The 26,098-nt window shown below is 48.1% G+C and overlaps 1 protein-coding gene across 1 annotated transcript in view; it reads left to right on the top strand.

Annotated features, from left to right (window-relative positions):
- The window catches only part of LOC144155805 (natterin-3-like), a 54,558-nt gene extending 29,065 nt beyond the window's left edge, over positions 1–25,493 (top strand). Inside the window, exons 2-4 of the mRNA XM_077687481.1 lie at positions 21,951–22,049; positions 22,895–23,109; positions 24,908–25,493. Coding sequence (XP_077543607.1) covers positions 22,034–22,049; positions 22,895–23,109; positions 24,908–25,156 — 480 coding nt within the window. The 5' untranslated portion in view covers positions 21,951–22,033 and the 3' untranslated portion in view covers positions 25,157–25,493. The remainder of the gene's footprint in view (positions 1–21,950; positions 22,050–22,894; positions 23,110–24,907) is intronic.
- Positions 25,494–26,098: the final 605 nt, after the last annotated feature.

Genomic DNA, 26,098 nt, shown 5'->3' with positions numbered 1-26,098 from the left:
TGCGTGCATAGCTCTATAGAGTTACTCACGCAGCCGCAGACCTGTGCTAGGTGGGGCGGGTTGGCTATAATTAACATTCCGGCGAAATACTGAAACCTTGTTTGGGAGATTTAGCCTGTTGTTCGCAAAAAAAAAAGAAATTTTTATTGTCCCTTCATTGGTAAGTTAATAAAAAATAACTAAGCTCACTAAAATGCAAGCAACGATGGTTAAATTCTCAGTGAGCTTATTAGTTGTACGTTGTTTTGTGAGCTTATTGTGAGCTGTTTTGTGAGCGAAGCGTTCCATAGCGTGAGGTGTCCATGTGTGGGCGCTTGCTTGCTTGCTTGCTTGCTTGCTTGCTTGCTTGCTTGCTTGCTTGCTTGCTTGCTTGCTTGCTTGCTTGCTTGCTTGCTTGCTTGCTTGCTTGCTTGCTTGCTTGCTTGCTTGCTTGCTTGCTTGCTTGCTTGCTTGCTTGCTTGCTTGCTTGCTTGCTTGCTTGCTTGCTTGCTTGCTTGCTTGCTTGCTTGCTTGCTTGCTTGCTTGCTTGCTTGCTTGCTTGCTTGCTTGCTTGCTTGCTTGCTTGCTTGCTTGCTTGCTTGCTTGCTTGCTTGCTTGCTTGCTTGCTTGCTTGCTTGCTTGCTTGCTTGCTTGCTTGCTTGCTTGCTTGCTTGCTTGCTTGCTTGCTTGCTTGCTTGCTTGCTTGCTTGCTTGCTTGCTTGCTTGCTTGCTTGCTTGCTTGCTTGCTTGCTTGCTTGCTTGCTTGCTTGCTTGCTTGCTTGCTTGCTTGCTTGCTTGCTTGCTTGCTTGCTTGCTTGCTTGCTTGCTTGCTTGCTTGCTTGCTTGCTTGCTTGCTTGCTTGCTTGCTTGCTTGCTTGCTTGCTTGCTTGCTTGCTTGCTTGCTTGCTTGCTTGCTTGCTTGCTTGCTTGCTTGCTTGCTTGCTTGCTTGCTTGCTTGCTTGCTTGCTTGCTTGCTTGCTTGCTTGCTTGCTTGCTTGCTTGCTTGCTTGCTTGCTTGCTTGCTTGCTTGCTTGCTTGCTTGCTTGCTTGCTTGCTTGCTTGCTTGCTTGCTTGCTTGCTTGCTTGCTTGCTTGCTTGCTTGCTTGCTTGCTTGCTTGCTTGCTTGCTTGCTTGCTTGCTTGCTTGCTTGCTTGCTTGCTTGCTTGCTTGCTTGCTTGCTTGCTTGCTTGCTTGCTTGCTTGCTTGCTTGCTTGCTTGCTTGCTTGCTTGCTTGCTTGCTTGCTTGCTTGCTTGCTTGCTTGCTTGCTTGCTTGCTTGCTTGCTTGCTTGCTTGCTTGCTTGCTTGCTTGCTTGCTTGCTTGCTTGCTTGCTTGCTTGCTTGCTTGCTTGCTTGCTTGCTTGCTTGCTTGCTTGCTTGCTTGCTTGCTTGCTTGCTTGCTTGCTTGCTTGCTTGCTTGCTTGCTTGCTTGCTTGCTTGCTTGCTTGCTTGCTTGCTTGCTTGCTTGCTTGCTTGCTTGCTTGCTTGCTTGCTTGCTTGCTTGCTTGCTTGCTTGCTTGCTTGCTTGCTTGCTTGCTTGCTTGCTTGCTTGCTTGCTTGCTTGCTTGCTTGCTTGCTTGCTTGCTTGCTTGCTTGCTTGCTTGCTTGCTTGCTTGCTTGCTTGCTTGCTTGCTTGCTTGCTTGCTTGCTTGCTTGCTTGCTTGCTTGCTTGCTTGCTTGCTTGCTTGCTTGCTTGCTTGCTTGCTTGCTTGCTTGCTTGCTTGCTTGCTTGCTTGCTTGCTTGCTTGCTTGCTTGCTTGCTTGCTTGCTTGCTTGCTTGCTTGCTTGCTTGCTTGCTTGCTTGCTTGCTTGCTTGCTTGCTTGCTTGCTTGCTTGCTTGCTTGCTTGCTTGCTTGCTTGCTTGCTTGCTTGCTTGCTTGCTTGCTTGCTTGCTTGCTTGCTTGCTTGCTTGCTTGCTTGCTTGCTTGCTTGCTTGCTTGCTTGCTTGCTTGCTTGCTTGCTTGCTTGCTTGCTTGCTTGCTTGCTTGCTTGCTTGCTTGCTTGCTTGCTTGCTTGCTTGCTTGCTTGCTTGCTTGCTTGCTTGCTTGCTTGCTTGCTTGCTTGCTTGCTTGCTTGCTTGCTTGCTTGCTTGCTTGCTTGCTTGCTTGCTTGCTTGCTTGCTTGCTTGCTTGCTTGCTTGCTTGCTTGCTTGCTTGCTTGCTTGCTTGCTTGCTTGCTTGCTTGCTTGCTTGCTTGCTTGCTTGCTTGCTTGCTTGCTTGCTTGCTTGCTTGCTTGCTTGCTTGCTTGCTTGCTTGCTTGCTTGCTTGCTTGCTTGCTTGCTTGCTTGCTTGCTTGCTTGCTTGCTTGCTTGCTTGCTTGCTTGCTTGCTTGCTTGCTTGCTTGCTTGCTTGCTTGCTTGCTTGCTTGCTTGCTTGCTTGCTTGCTTGCTTGCTTGCTTGCTTGCTTGCTTGCTTGCTTGCTTGCTTGCTTGCTTGCTTGCTTGCTTGCTTGCTTGCTTGCTTGCTTGCTTGCTTGCTTGCTTGCTTGCTTGCTTGCTTGCTTGCTTGCTTGCTTGCTTGCTTGCTTGCTTGCTTGCTTGCTTGCTTGCTTGCTTGCTTGCTTGCTTGCTTGCTTGCTTGCTTGCTTGCTTGCTTGCTTGCTTGCTTGCTTGCTTGCTTGCTTGCTTGCTTGCTTGCTTGCTTGCTTGCTTGCTTGCTTGCTTGCTTGCTTGCTTGCTTGCTTGCTTGCTTGCTTGCTTGCTTGCTTGCTTGCTTGCTTGCTTGCTTGCTTGCTTGCTTGCTTGCTTGCTTGCTTGCTTGCTTGCTTGCTTGCTTGCTTGCTTGCTTGCTTGCTTGCTTGCTTGCTTGCTTGCTTGCTTGCTTGCTTGCTTGCTTGCTTGCTTGCTTGCTTGCTTGCTTGCTTGCTTGCTTGCTTGCTTGCTTGCTTGCTTGCTTATAGGTTGCTGCCGAAGGAGACGTCCGCCGGAGCAAAAATTTTAACTGTGCAAGCCGAGCACGCTGCAATGGCGTCGCACTGCTAGCGTAATCGTTCTCGTTAATTTTCACAGCAGTACGGCCCGCGTGCTAGGGTAAGGGAAGATAGTTCTATGACTGCAACTTCAGTCGGAGAAAAAAAAATCTAGTGTTCCCCCGAGTTTGTACTTTCTTCATAGTTCGATGTTTCGCTGGCCACCCACCTTCCGAGAGTATTATGCAAGGTAAATATAACTGGTAGCGAAGCTTCCATAGAAGCCCATACGTTCAGAAAATGGCGGCTCTTAAGCTGCTCATGGGGCATAGCGCCATCTGTGTGAGGAGGGAACACTTCCGGCGGAACAAAAAATAAACAGGATGTGACGCAAGATCCGGTCAGAAAGTGACGTCATTTTGGTGGCATTAGCGGGAAAATTTGACTTCAAAATAGCCTTAGCAGGACTCTGATCGCTGAGGGCTCATGTCATTGCCATCTGACGCAAGTTGGCGAGCACTTGGCGTGTGTGCTTCAAGTCAACGCCAGCTTATACTCGTGACTAGAGAAACGCACTTTAGCATACTGTCGTATTTATTATTCGCCTCGGTGTTTATAAAAGCACCTTGCATCTTCTCTGAACCTTTATTCTGTAATCATGCCTTCCACTGCTGTATAAAAGCAATCAGTTGTTTATTTTGATTGCAGCGGGTGGCAAACGTACACCCCCCCCCCATGACAGGAATTTTTTTCTGCCTTGGGATACAGAGCCCAAAATGACACTTGACCACTCTCCCCGGCCCCCCTTTTATATAAAAAACGTGCCCACTCCTTACCCCGATACCAATTTCTACCAACGCCACTGCTAAGTTTAATTGCGTCGCACATACGCAGGTAGGCGTGCGTGCCTTAAGTATAGATCAAGGTTATATAATGCTTGCTCAGTTTGTGTACTTCTGTTCTAAGAGAAGAAAAAACGCAAAAACATGCTATAATCAAGACATTTGAATTTTATTCCAGGATGAACATAAAACAAATTTACCACACTGCACAAAATGAGCACGTATACAATAAGTACAAAATGTTCGTGGGCACTACATGCATTATGATTTTCCTTACGCGCCGAAAAATTGACTTTACCCGTAACACATACCATTATGAGCAACGAAAGCGTCAACAGCAGAACTACTTCGAAACAAGAGAAAAGAACTAGGCACTGCGTCTTGACGTAGAAAACCGGGCCGCAGGAATGCCGATTCACGAAAGTGCAGCGAGCACACTGCAGCTGTCCCGGCGTCTTATCAAGTAGACAAGGGTTTCTACAGAAGTTCACTCAGCATTCACGCCTGCAATTTCCTGGTTGCATTATTAGGCAAGTGTCGCAACAGATAAGTAAAAAGAGGAAAAATGGATCAATGCAAACGAAAGCGACGGCAGTATGTAAAAGCACATAGCAGGAAAGATCTGGCAGCAGCGCAGCACGGAGCAGCACAACGCAGTACTGCGATGGAAATAATGCTTGCGCATACAAGTGCGGGAAGCAACGAGCACTACAAGCGTTGTAATGCAATAGAGAAGACACTGAGATAGACAATTAAAGCGACTCGTTTAAATTCGAGTGGTACTACGCTGAGAAGTCCTAGAATAATTGACACAACTTGCTCTGAGCCAGCCTGAGGTGAAATCAAGAGATAACTGTGACATAACAAAGCTTTAGACCCATTTTTTTCGAAGCACCACCACGTCCCCTTACACAACCCCCGTGCACATATTAACAGTACAATAGTTTCGCGTTACCTGTGGAAATGAGAGGAAAATGGTGCAGTAAAACGCCAGGTGGACGGGAGTTGCTGTTGCAACTTGTACAGCACATCGTTTCTGTAGGTACCGACGAAAGCGCTCCGCTCCAACCGTTGGCAGCATCGTCCCGTAGTTCACCGTGCCTGCCGGGCACAGTACTACACGTGTTCACCGACGATACAACGCACCTCGCAACTCCACGCACAGCAAAAATTAAGTGCACACCAAATTAACAAGGAAAAACGAATGCAAATGCGCACCACCAAAACACGCGAGGGGCGTTTCCTAGCAGACGAACTTTAGGAGCGCCTTTCCGATCACTACAAGGACTGCATCACAAAGCAATGACATGTGCCATTCTTCAGAGGGCGCTACAAAAAGGTTTTTGAGAATGAACGGCAGTTTCATAAATTATTTATACACTGTGCCTCAATAAATGTGATTCAGAAATAAATATAGTTCGTAAAATATAATTGTTGTTTTATTGTTGAACAAAACTTGGTTTTTTGTTACTAGTGTTTCTTCCCTCCTCACCTAGTCGCGCTTCAATCGCCACTCCCATAAGCCCCCATGCTGATGTCGCTGGCAATAGGTTCTGAACCGCTTTTTGCTCGAACCTTCGCTACCATGTATTATGCCTCATGATTTACTCGTGTCCTCTTTTTATTTCCTATTTATATGAAGCCCCGGACGAGGAAATAGATCTGATCAGATTGTTCATTCCGGTTCAGTTCAGATAAAATAGTGGCTTTGGTACCATTGGGCTCGCTGTCGCTTCATTTTCATTTTTGCATCCATCGAGAAACTTGTTTCCTTTCGTACTTGACCAATGCTTCTTTCGAAGGCCATTTTTCAACGGTGTATCTGCCGAAGACCGGGGAACATCGAAATCGCTATATGTTACGGTCAGGGCATCCGAAAATTCGGCGAATAGCTCTTAGTTATTTATCCTCAGTTAGTGATCCTCATGAACAGAAACTTGCACGTTCAAGGTCAGCAATCGCTTTGTGTTTTTGGACGTTCCGCATAGGTCACATGTCGCGCAGACCATGAAAACCATAAAATTAACATTTTTATATTGTAAATAAATGAATAAATAGATATAATACCAAAAATTACATAAATACTATGAATATATTTTCACGTGAGTAACTGCGACCCGTCACCTACGTCATCAGCTTATTTCGCCTCCCCATTTTATCTCGTCTGGTCTGGATCATGCTAGTAAAGTTGGAATACCATCGTCAAGAACCAACCATCGTCAAGAACCAATGCATTTTCCAGTCCTTCATACCCAGGACTTCAGTAGAATGAAACCACCTTCCTTCATCAACAGCTGCCATTATTGATCATGAGTTATTCAAACATGCCATAGGTAATATTGTATAATTATAGGTTCCTTTGTTGTTCTTTCCTTTAATCGCGCATTAGCTAACATTGTATAATTAGAAGCCAATTTGTCATTTCTCTACTTGCCTTATTATGCGTCAACTATAATTGTATGTTTAGAAGCCATTTTTGTAACCTTTTTAATGCCATTTACTGCTTTTGTCATTACTGTATTGTATCTAAACCACTCCCCTCTCCAATGTCTTGTGGCATTGAGGGTAATGTAAATAAATAAATACATAAGTCCGCGAAGACTATGACGCATGCTACCTCCTGTGCGGGTACGTACCATGCATACCTCGGCAAAATTGGGCGCCACTCACTCACACTCACACAGAAAAATATGTTTTTCCTTACGCACTCAATCACGCTCACGCTCAGCAGTCGCCCTCACCAGCAGACGCCCTCACTCACTCTCACTACGCGCCCTCCACAACTCGCACCCACTCACGCTCACGCTTACCACTCGCCGTGACCACTCGCACTCACTTGCGCTCACGCTCACCGCTTTCCGTCACCACTCCCACTCACTCGCGCTCACGCTCACCTTTCGCCGTCCCCCCTCGCACTCACTCACGCTCACCCTTCGCCGTCACCACCCGCACTCACTAGCGTTGGCGCTCACCACTCGTCGTCTCCCCTCGCGCGCGAGTATGTGCAGCAGACCCTCCATCAGTCATGAAACCGAATAGTATTAGTGCATTACGGCTTCAGAAGGCCATTTAAATCGTATTCCTAAATCAACCCACTGCTAGTGAATTAATTCTAGGATGCCACATAGCAGGAGCAAAGTGACGACTTATTTCCGAAGCTTAAAGCAATCCTGACATTAACAACTATCACAGCGACCGGCTCCTACGACAAATAGCCAACAGCGAGTACAAGCGCAATAGTGGCACTCACCGTGTTAAGCCCCGCAAATGGGTCGAGTAGCGCGAGTGCACTCGCTAGTGGTGAGCGGGGCTCCCCGCGTGTTGCTCTCGCACTCGCGAGTGAAGAGCGGGGCTCACTGCGCGTGAGGCGCGCACTCACTCGCACTCCCACTCGCCAGTCCAAAACGATGGCGAGGCTCACTCACCACTCTCTCATCAGTGGTGAGCGGGGGGAAAGTAAGTGCACTCGGGAGTAAGCCTGCCCATCTATGGTGCCATGTGATGCGGCACATCAAACGACGACGACGAAGAAGCGCGTTGACTTGCGGTCCATGCTTTGCACGGGTTCTTCGCCATCAGCCACCGCTATCTTGCCTCGCCCTATCGCACATCGCCAGTAAGGCACATCGCCTAATAAGTAGCTCCCCTTCCTGCGTGCAGCCAACCTGCGTCTCTGTTTGGCAGGGCCCAACAATATGTTTTTATTTATTAATATAAAGATATCTAAAATCAGCATGGAGGGCACTTACGTGAAACTTAGCTCCTCCTGATGGAGAACCCTGTGCACGCCTATGGATGTAAATATGGTATTAAAAGGTGGTTAAATCCCATTGCCCACACCACTGAGGTCTCAAAAAACGGCAATTTCTCATGGCCCAGGCGGACGGTGTCCGCCGGGGCGGAGCGCAGGCCTTAGGTTACGTGGCAATGGAAACCGAAAGATAAAAACCGAAAAATCCGGAATTCTGTATATCAGAAAATGAAGCCTTCAAAAATTATTTATAGAAATAAACAAACAAACAAAAACGTACCTTCGGCATTTTTTTGCAGTTTAGTCAGAAAATTCGTAACATATAGCTGCATACTATATGAACTATACAATATTAAGGTATCTTGTCCGCCTCCATTCAAAACGACACAGTGTAGTTGCCTAAAGTGTAGTTGCCTAAATTGGTAGATTAAACTGCGTGAACACAAATATATCCCTACCACAATCAGCCGTTGCTTATTAACTCAGAAAATGCCGAAAGCGTGAAAACAAGTATCCCCTCTCCATACCCTTTTCCGCACTGCATTTTCTAGTACTCATGCGCTACATTCCCTAAACGTTACAAAAAAGAGAAAAAGTCCGAGCAAGCACAAATACGTATTCGACGATGAGTTAGGCATACCCAAATGCGTTTCAGGTTGCAAATGAAACAGACAGACAGACAGACAGACAGACAGACAGACAGACAGACAGAAAAATAGTATTGTATTTATTTCTTTTATGAGTAATGGTATTTATTGGCCACAATAAGTGATCGTAATAAATTAGAATCGCAAAAGCAGGACTATAAGAGAAAGAAACAGACCGGGAAGACGTAGTCCTGCCTGTGACCGTTGGTCTCACATCGGTCTCCGCAGCTGCCCTACACGCAGCAGGATATCGTTGGCTGGTTCGATCGTTTACTCCAAGGGGACAAGGGTGCCGAAAGTTCTGCAATGATGAAAGCAAGCCTGCAGCCAAACTTCAGCCAAACTTCAGCACAGGAAACGCCACCGACTCACGAAGAATTGCCAAGCGACGTACAACTCAAGTAGCTCCCATTCACGGTAGCATGTCCGGTGGTTACGGTCTGCTATAACTCTTAAAACGAGTCTTCCCGGTACGGTCCAGTAACGGGTACCGTGTACCGTACCGGAACCGTTTTTCCGATCTGCTATAACTCTCTAATACCAGAGCGGAGAACCGGTCCCGGTACGGTACCCGGTAGGCGACCGGAACCTCAGGACTCTTCCCGGCTCTCCGCTTTGTCCCCGGCTAAACTGAACTGTCGCCGTTTTTGTGTGTGCGTGTGGACTTTTTTTTTCTTTGTTTGCCTTCATGGTTTAGAGTTAAGCTTGTATATATTCTACCCATATGTCCTGTTAGGCCTGTATATATGTATATATATATCCTCCCCTACTCTCTATTCTCCCTTTCCTGTACAATTGTGTCCCCCCCCCACTAGCAGGCGTTCCGGTTTCCACCCTTAGGTGAGGCAAACTAGGCCTGCTGGTGGTCTTTCCTTTCCTTGTTAACAATAAATTCATTCATTCATTCACTGCGCGTGCGCCGAGGCGAAAAAACAGGTTTGCGCATGCGCAGGCACACCGGGTACTGTTACCGGCCAGCGCCGCCGTACTTTCCCGCATCACTCCTCGGCTGTGCGGCGAAGCCACTGCGTCCGCCTTTCAGCCGTCAGGCGCCATTATGTTCATTCAAGTTTCGACAAGCCGGGCCAGACGCCTCGCTTTCAACGACAGCCTCGGCACGCGAAGACCGAAGCGTGTTCCCGTTCTCTTTCCTCACTGCGAGGACTACACTACATCCAGACTGCCCTGTCTCAAAAGAGGGCTCAGCCACCCCAGACACCTGAATCTCTACGAGATCGGCTGGCCGTTGCTCGAGGTCAGCTACCTGAGCTGGTGGCAGGGCGGAATCGGCTTGCTCAGTGGCGAAATCTTCATGATTCCCAACTGAACCCTGCAAACCGTTTCCTGCCTCGACTGCAGGCTTTTCCACCTCATCGCTCGTTTCCGCACTACCGTCCGAAGGAACAACTTCCGTTTCAGCGGACTCGTGCGGCCTCTCGGTAACCTCATGGTTTACGCACTCCCGCGGAATGGTGTTAGCCCGCGAACTGCGCGCGTTCGGGCCGACAGCCGTTTTCAAGGCCTCCCGAGATCTAGCGCACTTCGAACATGGCGACGAAACATCTCCACTCACCCATGGAGGGAAAAAAAAAAGCTTTTTTTTTCCTCCATGCCACTCACCGTAGGGGCCTTACACACAGTGTACTTACGCTGCCCTCTGTCGTGAGCCTCCGGAAATGCCCAATCATCGCTTTCTGTCTGAGTTTCGCCATTCCTCACAGAGGTGGCGACCCTATCGTTACTCGAGCTCTTCGCAGCGAGCCCAGCTGGTTCTTTCCTCGGCAGTTTCTCAAAATTGTACCCCTTTTCGCTTCAGCTGATCCGACCTGTTCGAGAATAGGTACCTGTACTCCGGAAGAAGTTGAGGGGATACTGCTGCCTGCGTCACAAGTTCACCAAACGGACCTCCGATGCTGACCTTAGCAATCGGCAGGCGCACGTTTCGTGCTCCTACGGCTGGCTTTACCCAAACACACTGCCCCGTTAGCTGATCCGGTTCAACGTACGAAGGGTGGACCATGTCTACCGTCGCGAGGAGTCGCGAAGAACTCGGCACGGTTTAACGTTGACGACAAGCTCACGTACGTACGGCTCCAGAAACTGCCTGCTGTCCTCACGCTGATCTAGTACGTGAAAGACGAGTTTTCCTTTCTTACAACTGTCAGTGAAATGTCCCGTCTCGCCGCAGTTGTAACACGCAGCCTGTCTGCGCGCTTCAAAAGCTTTCTTTCTGCGCTGCTCCTCAGCAAGGCCCGTGTATCCGTGCTGCTAGCCACCAATGCGGACGGATCACAAACATTTCGGCCCCTTGTTAAGTTGTTATAGGCAAGAGTAAGTCCCCGCGGTGCCTTCGGAACGCACTGTCACTTCCAGTGACATACCGGTCAAACACAAAAGCGTGGATAACCGGGGAACTTTTCCGCCAGTGGCTATCATCGTGGAATGACGATTTAGTGGGCGAAGGCCGCAAAGTGTGCCTACTTGTGGACAATTGTTCATCGCACCGCTGTGGAGCCAGCTTCAGCAACATCGAGCTGCGCTTTCTGCCCCCTAATACAACCTCAGTCCTGCAACCGCTAGATCAGGGAGTGATACGATCGCTGAAGGCCGGCTACCGGAAGCGCCTAATTGGGAGGCTGCTTCAGAACCTTCGTGCGGGCACAGAGCTAAAGATTGACCTGCTCGGTGCCTTTTCCATGCTCGGTAGGGCCTGGGAAGATGTCACCCAAGACACAATCCGAAATTGTTTCAGGCGTGCTGGCCTGTGCGCACCCGGTGACGACTCGGAAGATCGAGAATCAAGTGAAGACGGCGAAGCAATCGCAGATGTTGTGGAAGTGTTTACAGAGCTCTCGGAGTTTCAGGACGCCGTTGATGGATCAACGGCCAACGAGTTCGTAAGCGTGGATGACGGTGTCGCGACCACGGGTGAGCTCGAAAACGAAGATTACGTTGCAGACGGTGCAGCGAACTCAAGCGGCTACGAGGAAAACGACGAAGAGCCTTTGCCCACAGCCTCAGAAGTGATTGATGCGCTCGCACTAGTTCCTCGTTTCTGCGCGGACGTGGAAGGTTGCGGGCTCAGCTGCTCCGACTCCTTGGACAATGTAGAAATGTGCGTGCTGTCGCAGGCAGCGAAGCTGCTTAAACAGAAGAAAATTCAGGACTACTTCGTGCGGAAGTGAGTTTGTTCATTAATAAAGTGCTTTTATAGACGGTAGGTGCTTTTATGCTGTCCAATTCTTTAGCATGCATATATCGAATTATGCCATATATCGAACTCACAGGCGTTTTTTTGCTAGTTCGATATAACCGGGTTTGACGGTACGTGTATTCGAATTTATATGAGAATTTTTGCTAGGGAATGCTTGTTAGGGAGTTTTAGCTGACAGTTTTCGACAGTCCGCTTCATTACCCGCTGCCTGCTCAGAGCAACCGGATTTAATGCCGTTCGCGGCTAAACACGCCACGGATCGCAATGGCGCTCCCGCTTGCTATCGGAGCGCGAAAAACGGTTAACTAAATCTCGCTGGTTTGTTCGCCAATTGCCGACCGGCAACCGTTCAGTATACGCATAAAGATTTATCGTCCAGTTGCTACAACACCAGTGTAGTGTAGAGCCAACAGAATGACAATAACCGAAGTTCTAAGAAGCGTATCATCTAGAAGCTGAACACACAGCTTCGGCCCATGCCGAAGAACCGTGTCGTTCACTTGGCGCGCCGCGTCCCGCAATGCGCGCGCACCACCGAATCCGACATTCGAGAGAAATGAGACACTGTCAACGAAATCGAGACTATTGATATGCAATGACGAACCAGTGAAGGACTGCATAGGTACTCAGCTGTCTCTACAGCAGGCGCTGGGCCGGAAGGCGTCGCGTCGGCGGTTTTCGCGACCTCTGGCTGCGCGTTTTATTTCGGGGCCGCCTGAACCAGCCTTACTAGAAGAACAAGTAACCTTGGACTTTACGTTGTTCACCGGGTCCCTAACCGTCTGCAGTGCTGGTAGTGCAGCCTCACGCAGGGTAGCGGCAGTTAGACACTACAAGAACTTCTTGATACCCTTCCTTGAATTTTCGTAAACCCCCTTGACTTTCGGGCACAAAGAAGCTCACAATGCTGCCACGTCGCCTTCTTCGTGGCAGCAGCGAGAGTGCGACGCCACTCATGCTTACACCCGTTGCCGAAGGTTCAGCACGGGATACACAAAGTAGAGACGATGAAGACGTCTTGTTAGCGAGCCTCCGCAGTCCCTACGCTTTCTGCCGCGCCAGCTAAACATATGAAAGTGCCAGAATTTCCCATGGGGCGGCTATCCAATCTAGTATTCCTCCTGTTGTGTCTCATTCCACATTGTACAGGCCCACTTCCCCACGTCGTTTCACACCACTTACCATTACATGCTTTCAGTAAATTAAAACGTTATGGTAAAACCGTTTCTTTCCTGACTCAATCGCGAAGCTGGCTACTTAAGAGACAACGAGTGCTTTATTATACACAGTAGAATCCTGTCCCGTCGGATGAACACATGCGTTCCCACATCATACACCTCGGGTCCCCCGCCATTTTTGGTATATATCCTTGTTGCCCTTCCTTCACTGCCTAATTCTCTCTCCTGGGTCTTTCCTTGTCTAATATAGCACTGTAACAGGCTCAAGTCTGCGCCAACTCTACAGACGGTCAAGCTCTATGAACGCGCTATTATATATCGGTGCCCTCAGCACAATGCATACCCACCTCATTCACCGATCCCACATGATCTCCGAAGGTCTGGACTTTACAGAATATCACACTTCCACCGGAAGCTCCGAATGAATGGAATAAGCACATTCCCAACGAAGCTGCAGAGTGCGGTGTAAGCACGTCGTTTAGGTGCCATCTCTGTGAGCCCAAAAGCGCCCCACATTTTAATACAGACTTTGCTACGTGACAAACTTGAAGTCATTAAGAGTCACCAGGCAAGACGCATTATAGGCTGATAGCGCAACAGAAAGGCTACGCGAAGAGAGCGAAAATATGGTAGTACAAGAACGCATATACATGGTACTAAAACCTCACGTCCGTAGGAAGCCATTTGGATTCACGTGTTGCGGTTTGTGGATGGGTAACGCCGTGACTGTTTCCCGACTAGAGCGACGAGCATAAATAGTGGAGATATCTGTGACGACAGGCTTTGCACTATGCCGTGAAAATGCTTTTATCAACTCCCGTAATTACCGCGTGAATATATTAAGCCAGTCTACACCTGTTTATGACACGAAAAACTTTTTAAACTAAAAAAAAATACAAATTGCGGCAAAGCTTCCCTTTGGGCAATTGCCGTACAGTGTAATGCTTTCATAGTTGAATGATGTCCTATTGTTTCCTACAGCGTTTTTGCCTTCCAGCTGACCGAGCCCAAGAAAATACGCAGTAAATACGTTACGTGCACGACAGGTGCAAAGTCGCTAGCAACAGTGATGTTGTTCTAGTTGGCTGGACACGCCAGCAGCACGACTCATGCGGGTAGTGGCCGCAGCAGCAATCGGCAGTTTCTATTTTCTTTTTACGGTGACGCTGTAATAGATATATGATCCAGAAGATTGCCTCCGGCGGCAGACCGAGTGCAAACCAACAAGTTTCAGCGTGTGTAAAAATTCATGAAAAAATAAAAAGTCCTAGGACCTCCCTATACTGATATATGACGGCTTATATTTTCCCTGCAAAAGTATTCAGGGTGAATCTTGGGCAAGTTGGTTCAGGTTTACAAAGAAGAGAACACCGCAAAAGGAACGAAGCAGAGGACGAAAAAATAAGGACAACAACAAGCGCTGACTTACAAATGAATTTTTATGTTTCCACATGTCCCATATATACGCTGACGGTGAAAAAACAAAACAAAAAATATAAGAAAAGGAGAGCTGCAGCCCAGCTGTCCGGGAGCTGGGCTGCAGGACAGCCAAGCAGGCGTTGAAGCCAACAAAAGTGATCAATTAACAGTGATTTCTTCCATGCACTGGATAGCCCAAAATTTGAAAAAGAAAGCAAAACGAGCTACTCTAGGAGTTGTATTTTCTGTGCCCAAAAAACCGTTTCGCCATGTGTTTGAGAATCAATAAAAGCAAAAGAACCATGCAGTCTTGCTCGAGTGTTAAGAACGAAAACCGGTTTGTAGAGTGCCATGAAGGCGTCGTATACATTCACTCCCGCTGTCCTGTGGAAAAAGTTATGTAGGCCAAACGGGAAGATCCCTTATGAAATATTAGAAGAACATAACTATGATGTACATAAGGCGATTCGTCGTCACTTTGGTGTCCACTGTCAGGGTTGCCGCGGCCGCGCCACAATCTTTCACAAAACACTGGTTATTGTAAAACACAAAGACGAACTACTAGATAAATTATTGACTCCGCGAAATATAGCGCCAAAAAAAGAATTGTGTGTGCGTCCCCTTGTTGTCCCTCTCCCAAAAAGACATTAATTTTCTGTCCCACAAATAGTTCAGCACGTGTTTGGGGCACATTGCATTGGTGCAGTGTGACGACCGCTTGGGTTATCTCCATCATTCATGTTGGTCCTGCTTTTCTTTTATTTTTTGACTGTCAGTGTAAATATCTGACATGCCGAAAAATAAAAATTCAATTGCAAGTCAGCGCTTGTGTCCTTTTTTCTGCGTCTTGTGCTTCGTTCCTTTATCCTCTATGCAAAAGTGTCTTTCTAGCGATGCATTGGTGTTTGGAGGCGGAGCGGACTTTAAGGGGATAGGTGTAAGCTTGGTCTTGCAACAGTGAAGCATGACCGTCTACGGAGAAAGTATGGTTGCAGACCCACCTTATACTGCTCTCCACCGTTGCCGCCTCTTTCCCTAGCGCGTATACTCCTGGGCATGGGAGGAATCTCTCTCCCCCTGACATTGCGCAATGCCGCGCTTTTCGGTGGCCACCTGTGCCGTGCACTAGAGCCTGCGCCGTGATTGGCGTAGCCACGCTATAAATAAACGTCAATGTCTCCACCCACCAGTCGTGTGTGTCCTTAATCGGTGACGTAGCGATTGCGGCAAGGCCCTTATAATTTAACATAGCGAATACCCAGTACACCAAAGCCCTAACACAGGAAATCTCACTATCTATTGAAGCTGCCTGGCCGCCGAGGCCCACGAGCTGACGCCCGCGGCCACGGATGCCGGCGGACGACTCCCGCCTGCTTATACAGCGGCACGTGCGGGCACAGCACCCGGACCCACGGCTGGCTGCTGGAGAGGCCCCACCACCTGTGCGGGCTGCACGGCTGCCCCGACAGCAGCGTTCGGCAATCCTGCGCCTCCGCGTGGGGGCGGTGTGGACGGCGGAACGAAAGCACCGCCTGGGGCTGGCCGACAGCCCTGCCTGCCGGCACTGCCGCGCACCTGTCCAGTCCCTGCCGCACCTGCTCTTCGAGTGCCCCGAGTATGCGGCAGGGAGGCCGGAACTGCTGGCCGCCCTGGGAGGAAGGGCTCGGCCGCTAGACGAGCTACTATGGCCGCCGGGCAACACCAGGGAGAGGGACAGCGTCCACGAGGCACTGGGCGGCTACCTGGATGCCTCAGGGCTCCGCCTGGCACTTGACTCTCTGGCACAGTGACTGTGTGAACTTTTACGAGTTCCTTTTTTTTTTTTTTTTGGTCCCTGCTCCAGACTTTGTGTGGGTGTGTGCGTGTGTGTTAACTTGTAAATATGCCCCTCTCTCCCCTGTATTCTGTAATATGTCACCTCTATCATCTGTCTCTCCTCTCTATGAATCTGTCATCCTCTGCCCCAACTCCCACACCAGCAGGCGTTCCGGTGTTCACCCCTAGGTGTGACAATTTACGCCTGCTGCTGGTCTTTCCTTTCCTTTTTCTTGACAATAAATTCATTCATTCATTGAAGCTGACTGGAATTTTCCCTTACAGAGTGAAAGGGCTCTGAACTTTTGTATTTTATAAACAGTTTTCTCAGTAGTCTGAAAATTGTTCGTCTACACTCGGTCTGTGGCTGAAGAAAATCTGTTGGATCGTAGCGATAGACAGCTTCGCTGTAAAACATGAGTTACAGACATGTACTGAGGCCCATAGGAGCGATTTGACTATGGTAATTACGGAAGTAACAAAGCACGTTTGCGCTAGTGAATGGGGAGGGCTTGCACGGGCGAAGAACATAACAAAATAGAAGAAGAAAACAACCCTCCTCCGTTGGAACGGGCCAGTACTCTGGTAAAGGATAAGAAAAAAAAACCGACGGAGAGAGGAAATTACGTCTTACTGGAAAAAGACCATTACGGGGGTAAGGAGAGGACGCAATCGCACCGCTGGAAGTCTGAAGGAATATTTTGCGCATGATAATTACAAAAGTAGCGAAGCACACTCTAGTTAGTATTGTCTGTGCAGTGTTAAAAAGAATGTGCCGAGCTTCGCAATATTACGTAACAAAGTAAAGGAAGCGACACAATAGGAAAAGGATTATGGCGATGGCAATGAGAGACCAATGTCGTTCCGATGGCTGCGTTTCTGCATCTCTGTGCTGTGTGCACAGTGTGATGCACAAGGAAAACGCTACAGGAGACGCCAAAATGCTTCACGGGGAGAAAATAAAGGGCGCAGAGATGATGACATAATCACGACAGCGCTACCATAGACATAGACGATGACAGCTTGAAGAAGAATCCCTGGAAGCTTGCACTCATGCGCAAGACTTGAATGGCGAAGCTGTTTTAGGTGAGCATTGATGGACACATATTTTGAGTACCACACCCTGCCTTTCGTATCGCGGCCACTTCCACGGCCGTGCCAACTATCCGCGGCAGGCAATGCGGAGAACTGCAAAGCCGCTGCGCGCGATTTCTCTTGTACGATACGGAGCGCATCAGCACGACGACGCGAGCTCCTGCGCGAAGGGCTCTCCTACGATACTGAGCGTATGCGCACGCTCCTCTCGAGTGTTGCTCCGACCGCTACCACGTGTCTTCCCGTTGTCGAGTGGGTACTGCGATGTCTGCACGACGCCTGCGCGATAGGGTTCCTCGGGGGGGGGGAGGGGGGGGGGGGGGGCGTTAGGGGCGCACGAACCCCGAATTCACGGCCAGTAACAACTGCTCCGCTGCTAATAAAATGTAATGCTTTCGCAATCCCTGAGGGGAGCACACCTCAGTGTTCCCGTGAATTTATCACTATTAGTGTAATTATTATTACGAACTGCCGGTGACTACTGGAAAGCGTGCTTTCTGAGCTTATCAATGAAATTAAAGGCGCGTTTGCGTTACCCTAACCCTGATGCTAGAATATGCTAGCCAATTAGTCCGGTGACGCCTGCTCTTCATGCCGAACCTCAACTCGAGTATCACATTTATCTACGGAATAGGCGATAACGTCGGGTGATACGTGCGCTGCCACGCATTTTAGTCACGACTCATTCCATGTCACTTTGCAGCACTAGTGGAGCGACATACACGCTTGCTCGGCCTATTGCAACTTTGATATTGAATGGCGAGATTTCTGTAATTGTGGAATAAGATCGAATAACACAATGTTTCTACCTGATTCACACTAGCGTTGTCATATCGGACTCTGATGGTGTTGGAAGAAACCGTGTGAGCGGTATTTGGCTTGTTCAAACCACAGTATCGAGGATCAAATAGTTTAGTATTGATGGTGAGACTTAAGCGCGCACCCGCGAGTTACTCGTGATAGCGCGTAACTCTAACGCAGTAAGCAAAGGATGCTGAAGTGGGTATGAGGTTGTAAAAAAACAAATGGCTTGTTTGGTGATGATGTGTGATAACGTTTAACGGGTGAATAGCGCAGCCGAAGACGGCGGACACGAAGGACGCGCACACGAACAGATCGCTCTGTCCGTGCGCGTCCTTCCTGTCTTCGGCTGTGCTATTCCCTCTTAAATATGCTCGATCAATTAGCCCAACATCAAGCCTTATTAGTGGGACACTCGTATGGTTGTCATGGCGTGGCTCGGTGTTACCCCGCGTCATCCCATGGCTTCTTGCTTCGTCTGCAGAATGCTTCTTGGCCATCTAATTACCTACACACAACCATAGTGCCCCTTTGTTTTTCTACTGAATCTTTTGTTACTTTTGAACTTGGAACACTACCACGGGGTCCAGGCTCGCGCGAGCTCTTCGTAGGTCAAAATAATTTTTTAACGCGTATTTTTTATTTGCTATTGCAAATATCAGGCACACATATATTATCAATTAAAACACAACGCGAGTACCAGTTGTGCATTGATGTCTTGCCTCAAATATGCCTAATGTTTTCTCTTTGCTCAACAATGTTGACGGGCTATGAAGCATATTTCCAGATGTAGTGGTTCGAAAAGGTTTTGGCTATATTAAGTTCTCATTCAATAATTCTTTACCTTTTGTCCGCATGGCTGAATCGAGGCACAGACAGACAGGCATACAATCATACTGACAGACAGACCAAATTTCGCGCGTTTAAGTAGCCCAGGAAAGACCATCGTCTTTCAAGACATTGACAGTCCCCTGGAAAAATAGAAGGAAAGACGCAGTTCCAGGCCGCCGTTTCCCTCACGAGAAACGTCATGAAATAACGCGAAGGATGAAATGCGTTTTTTATTTACTAATTTCTCAGCGATTAAAGCATCTTTTACCGCAGAATAAATGCTGAGAGGGCTACGGGGCAGTTGAACTTTCGTGTGAGCCCAACTGGCTAGTTGCCTTCAGTTCCCTTTAATATTTTGCTTCAGACTGCCTAGAGAGTTGGAAAAAGTGGACACACAAATATTCTGCGTAAATAAATACAACGCTCAAAAAGTATTGTTTTTTTTTAAATACCGAAGATGTGAACTGGTAATTTTGCCAAAAGAAGTTACCCATATTTAATAACTAATCAAATGCAGACTCCAGATATGTAGGCGTGGACTAGACGAAACCAAACCAAAAGCGTCATGCTAAAAATATGTTCGTCCCCTAATGAAAACATATTACTTTTCTCAACAAGTCTATTTATACCGAAGGCCGTGGGTTCGGACCAAACGGCCCCCGGGGCCCATGTTTTTCTCCACTTTCTTTCTTTCAAACATTAAAACACTCAAAGAGAAATCTATCTCAACGATACAAAGATTATGAACTGGTTCCCCATGTACACACACACACGCACACGCACACGCAAACACACACGCACACGCACACGCAAACACACACACACACACGCACACACACACGCACGCACGCACACACGCGCACACGCACACACGCGCACGCACGCACACACACGCACGCACGCACACACGCACACAAATACACGAATACGCAAGTATGATTCTCGCACTTTGTGAGTGAGTGAGTGAGTGAGTGAGTGAGTGAGTGAGTGAGTGAGTGAGTGAGTGAGTGAGTGAGTGAGTGAGTGATTTTTAGTAGGCAGGGGATGGTTTCGAGGGTCGCCGCAGGGTGGGGTAGGGGGGTGGGGGGGGTTCTCAGCATATAATGTTGGTATGCTTCGAAAATCGGTGATTATTGTGGTTAGGTGGGTGGTGAGTATGCGTGTTAGTGGCCGCCCCGAAGGAAATGGCGGTGGCTTCGGCCGCAACTGTAGAGAGATTAGTTTAACGAAGGTCGCTGTGTCAGGAATGGTGGCCTCGATGCGAGGACTGATAGGGTCGAGTAGGGGTATGATGGACTTTGGGCTATCTCGGTCTAGCGAGCGTCCGGCGTCGAAGAGTACTTGCGTTGCACAGCTGCTCGAAATTGTAGATTAAAGCTTTCATTCATTGATTAATTCGACGGGGGAGATTGGGTGGCCGGCCGTGTCCGTTGAAGGTGCCATACTTCGGCTTTGCACCAGCAGAGGTTGTACACTGGATGCCTGTGGGGAGGAGTTGGTGCCACATTGAGATTTCTCCGGATATGTAAAGGTAGGAAGGTAAGCGAGTCATGGGGCGGAGCAAGGGGTGGCCTAATGCCTTGAGGGTGATTCGGCCGGTAGGAGTGAGTGACAATCGTGCCATTGGACTTGGTGGGTCTAGTGAAGCTCGGAGACGGTGTTACCTAGGGGGGTGGGGGTGTGAAAGCTTGAGGGTCTGTTGCGATCTTGTACGCACGACGAATGAGTGAAGTTTTGGAGTGCCAGTTTTGGAGTGTGATATGTTTGGGCATATTAGGTTGTAGAGAAATTGACGCAATACGTTCTTTGAGGGTGTGGTTGTGCTACTGCTGCTGCCACCGTCTGAATAGATCATTTCGGGCTGCACAGAGATTGAGCTAAACTTTAACTAAATTGGGAAGGTACGTTTCTGTTCACTTGTTTGTTTGTTTTTTTCTGTGAATTTTTGTGTGGACAATTCGGCAGTTTAGGACAAATCTCAAGTCGGGAGTTTTCGGACTGAATGTTTTCGGTTTTAATTATGAAGCGACACCATCTTTTAATATCAATTGTACATGTATAATACCCAAACACTTCATTGGATAATTTGTGTGTCCGAAGCAAATGAGCATCCCTCTACAACCCATAGCAATGTCTACAACCGAATTTTCTAACGTTTGCCTCCCGACCTGCAGAGAGCTAAGAGAAAACTTTAAAGTCACTCTAAATGTCGAAAATTGGTAACTAAGTGCACCATTATTGAGCGCGGGTCAGTTCATTGCATGCATAGGCCGTACTATTTCAACGATTATGAAGCACGCCCGAATATTCGGTAGAAAAGCTGTGCACTCCTCCCCAAAACAGGAACATGGCGCGTTGCTGACAATTAGTTCCTCACAAAAGGCGCGTTTTGATTCCTACCCACATGAAGCCTCCATACGCTGGAAATTGGCACGCTTTGTGCAAAATACCTGCACTAGCGGGTACGTTACGTGGCGCTGGAGGCTATCATTAAACCACAACAATGAATCCATTAATTTTTTTATTCTCACGCTTCAATTAAATGTTATCTCACGCTTCAAATGCATTTCGGGGGTGAACACGCAGTGAAAACAAACTTGCATACAAAATTGGGGCCGAGTGGTATGCTGAGCGTTGTATTATCTTGCACAGGCTGAATTCGTGGTGACAGTTCCTCCGCTCTGTACACGGTATACCTACAGGCTGCACTTGGCCCCTGGGAAATTCCTTTATCGGTGCCTGTTTACCCGAACTTTCGGACCACTGAGATAAGCTTTTTATTGGTCTCCGAAACTCATCCCCATTAACGCTAGTAACCTGAGGCTTGCCTGTCTTCGGACAAAACTTTCACCCACGTTTGCTGCGCTGCGGTACACTTTTTCCTGCTGCGAAAAACCAATAGCGCCATCTTTGTGCCATCTGTATCTTGCAGACGATGTAAATAAAGGCAACACGTTTCAACCAGAGTACAACTAATAGCACCGTTCATGCCAAAGCACAGGCAGCCTTAAGCAGATTTAAGGCAAAATACATATACATAAGTAAAGATTACCGCGTCATTTTACTTACAAATTCACGGTTTCAGTTTCAAAAACAGAACAAATGCAATGTTTATACGAAAATAAAATCCGGTTAGGAAACGGCGTTATGGTGACGCATAACCGAATTATTCAACTACAACCGCTGCACATTATTACACGACTACCAAACGGGAATTTTCGGCTCCAATTTTTATTTTTACCCCAAATATTGTTTGTCATCAAAAATCGATTTGCGCTGACTATTTTGTGCATGTGGCTTCGATTAGATCACATGATAGAAGCCAAATATCCGCCCACCATCATTTATTTCATTTTATCTGAAGCTTTTGCGTCCACACACGTGATGTTGCCCGCAATCAAAGATAGGACAATTTCCAAATGTAGCAACACCAAGTAATTTTCGCGTCATGGTGTAACTTCCGTCTCCACAGATCGCCACTATTTATTCAGGCCGCCCTAGACCTGAAACAGTCAGTGCGACTGCCAATCACAAACACCGACCAAGTGAATCAAGATGGCCTCCTACGGACGTGAGTCTTTAGCAGCATATGTATGCGTCCTTGCACTACGATTTATCCGTTCTCTTTGTGGCGCATTTCTTTTGAACTACCAGATTTTAATGGTCATAGTGATTATTGCGGTGAGGTTTTCCCCTGTGACAGTTGCTGACGTTTAATTCGTGCTGTAAATATATAACACAAAGTCTGTGGTGAAAACGTGGATTGTTTTTGTGTTCATCGCAATGCAACATCTTCGTATCGCCGAGCACTTTAAGTTCATGCTCCCATGGAGCCACACACGCGATTTTTATACGCTGACGTTGACGCCACCAAAAACCAGAGCTAACAGCGCAAGGTACAGCTTACTTGGGAACTTGTTCAGCGAATGGTTGCTAGCGGTGGATGTGTCGCATTCTTTCATATCCAGATCTACCGAGAGTTCACGTGCGATCGGTCAGTGGGGTTCGTCTGCATGGAATACGGAATGAAAATAATAACACGTTCATAGGGCCTGTCCGACTGCAAGCAGCCAGCTCCGAATAGAAAGGCAGAGTTGGCGAGAGCTTAGACTATAGAATAAACCAACTAGTCAAGGAACGACCCAGGAGGGAGAACTGGGCAGGGAAGAAGATCGCTGGTGTCTACTGAAAATCTCAGGGGACCCGAGGTGGACCCTGGAGGAACATACGTGATGAATGAACGGGAAGGGATGTGCGCAGCTGAGCTTTGGACGGCGCGGTTATTTTATGGCGGCCAAGTTCAACGTGAAGTAGAAGCAACAGACGTATCTCTTGTAGAGGCTGTACAGCAACAAGACAGTCGCGGCCAGGGTTATTTTGAGAAGCGTTCCGAAGCTCGTTCCATCCTCCTCGCAGCGCTCCACTACCAGCCCATAGCCCAGTGGATAACCTGCTACGCGGCTGACATCCCACCCAACGCCGTGCCTGGGGGCCTCGACAAGGGCAACGAAACCATCTTCGTCGGGCGCGCCATTCAGAGCGGCGACGTCGTTCCGGGAAAGGTGGTGCCCTCCCATGCCACTTGTTACGTGCCCTACGGCGACCTTGAGCATGGCCATGCAAAGTACCAGGTACGTATACGCAGGCTTCAACCGGTAGTTAATGCCACCGCAAGGGCACACCATGCATTTCAGTACGGCGCACGGGTGCACCAGACCTCCCAGAGCAGCGAGTGGAACATTGCTGCCAATTGCCTACCACGACTTACGGTATTACTGACGGTCACCGGCTTGGAACCGTCATTAATTTCAGAAATCTTACTAGGGTTGATCACGTGTAGGTGCATGCCGTTGAATGACGAGACGGAGTCCTCTTGCAGTACAGGTGTCGTCATAGGTAATTGGAACACGGGAGCCCTGGCCAAACCTTATCGGGGCGGCGGTAACCGAAAGGAGCAGAACACGCATGCGGGCCTGCCAGCGGCGATAGCCCATATATGCCTTTCAAACCCTTTCTTTTAACCTGGCTTGGAGCATTGTTCGCTGTCTACTGGTCTCGGCGATGGCGCTGATAGCAAACACACGTAAATATATATGAAAAGGAACATTGCCACTGAATATCCCTGTGAGAGGGCCGATTCTCCAGCAGCTCGCTTGCGCTGGAAGTGTGCGAGGGACGCTGCTAAATTACATACTGCAAATAAAGTTTAACTTATTCCTCCTCGTCCGCATGTGTCTCTGCTATCAGCGCCATCTGTGAGACCAGTATGCTGCGAAGAGTGCTCTTGGCCACGTTAAAAGAAGTGGGCTGAGAGGTATAGATGGTCTATTGCCGTCGGCAGGCGATCGTACGTGTTCCGCTCCTTTCGTTTACCACCGGTGCAAGTACACTGGTATCCAATGTTGTTCGGCAACAGCTCCCGTGTTCCAATTATTTTTGATGGCAGCTTTAATTGCAGTGCTTTCACGCGAAACGTTCTAGTTTAATAAAACGTAAATAGTTTTGTCCTAGCAAATATATATGGAGCTATCGGAACCTCTTTCACGGTGGCTTTATGAACCTGGCGAAGCTGTTGGAACGTTTTTGGAAGGTGGCGGCTTTATTTCATTTCTGTATAAACTGCGACTGCTGGTTGGCTATAATATCATCGCAGGTAATCGTTCCCGCGGATATTGAGTCGTCTGAGCAGTGCAAAGCCGTGTGAGCTAGAGGAGGACTAGGTAATTAGCTTGTGTGGAATCGGTTTGTATTGATACATCAAGTGGTATAACATCAAAGTTAAATTGGAACTTGTCATTGGTTTAAGCCATATATGCTGCTACCTTGATTGGTCTGCGTTGCCTTCGTTTCTCGCATCCTTCAGTACTGCCTAATGGTAATTTGGCAATTTTTTCGAACAGCAAATTTATTCTAAACAAAATAACTGAACATAAAGACTGAATGCCAGAATGGCTTTCAAAATGCTTCCTTTGCTATACACCCGGTTCTCATCAAGCGTAGCCCACGACCAAATCTAGGCGAGCGTTCAGAATTCTTTTCAGGTTCTCTTAAATAGAAGAACCAATTGCTAAGAAACAAGTGCAACTAACAATGAAGTAGTCTTCACGCATTGAACGTTCCTCCCGAGCCACAAGAGCGCATAAACCATGTTGTGTCCACCCAAGTGACTTTAAAGTAACGATAATGAAGCTAAGATTTTTTTTCTCAGATTTGGTTTGATTTGGTCTTCCGAGTATAGATTCTGAAAAGGAACGAAGCCTCATTTCTACTGTCGTACATACGATTCCGGCAATATCTTCGAATATATTGACATTAGTTACATGTGCATCTACATGTGCCATAAAAATACTTGGATATATAAACCCGTTTTGGCTAAGCATTTTGATGAACACTACGATTCCACAATCCGTGGCTTACTCTTCCTTCCAGATTCTCGTCTCTGACGGAACTGCATTCGAGTGGATATCGGCTTCTGGCGGCTCCGTGCCCAGTGGAGCCATCCAGGGAGGCAAAACAAAGACCGGAGAGCGTCTCTACATCGGCCGCGTTTCCCACGACGGCACGCTGACCATCGGCAAGGTGCACCCATCGCTTAAATGCCTCTACATTCCTTACAACGGCAAGGAGCACCGCTACGAGAAGTACGAGGTCCTGGTCTGCAAGACAGTGAACTTCTGATCTACTCCCGCACTGAACTGAAATGGCTCAAATTTTATACCCCATCTGAAATCTATGAGCTATGCTGCAGATGAAACGACGAGGCTCGTTTCTATTACCGCAGCGTGTACTTTGCGTTATCTATTTTCAACCTTCTGTTGACAATGATCTTCGTAAGATTTATATCCAACACCAATAATAGTTATATGCATTTTATATATAATAGCATACAATTACATATCGGTGATCAACAAGAGTCGTTTGCTTCGGAGTGTGCATTAAACGTGAAATTTCTAATCAAGAATAATGAAATTGAAAACTTTATATTCAATGAATAAATAGCTGTTTTATGAACATGGCTGATTTGTCTGAAACTGAATAAATGTGCTCTATGTTATGGCGTTACATGTTTATTACTTTAAATAAGGCTAGGTTAGTCATTTTAATGCCGCGCACGGGGGTTACGGTTCCCTTCTCAGTCGTGGATGATGTGTTCCCGTCGGAGGTTAATAAGTGAAAACCCTATGTAATGCATTTCGACGCCTGCTAAGTAACTTCTGGTTAGCCTCACTGGATATTTATCCTCGGTGTTCAATGGCGTGGAATGCATGCAGGCAGCCAAGAGTGCGCCGCCATATCTGTGGCCAAGCGTCTGTTGCTAGGCGACGTTGTGCGCACGGCTCGCAGATCAGGCACCCCTCTTCTCCTCCATGCAACCGTGGGTCTATTCGATTCAGCCTGCACCTCTTGAACCAGTTCACAGCGGTGCAAAGTGGGTTCCGCCATCGGCGGAACCAGCCCTGCACTTTTTTCGTCTGCTTCTGCACGTCCTCGGCAGGGAGTGCAGGCAAAGCCGTGAACCCGTCCTGCACCCGTCGGCACCACCGGTGAATCGAACGGCGCGGTTCAGGTGCCGCGAGCTGCACCGCTGAAACGAACGGCGAAGTGCGGCACCGCCTGAAC

The sequence above is a fragment of the Haemaphysalis longicornis genome, unplaced genomic scaffold (genome assembly GCF_048455015.1).
Source record: "Haemaphysalis longicornis isolate Haplotype H1 unplaced genomic scaffold, Haemaphysalis longicornis Haplotype H1 scaffold_1, whole genome shotgun sequence".
Taxonomy (NCBI): Eukaryota; Metazoa; Arthropoda; class Arachnida; order Ixodida; family Ixodidae; genus Haemaphysalis; species Haemaphysalis longicornis.
This window is presented reverse-complemented; position numbering and strand designations above follow the sequence as displayed.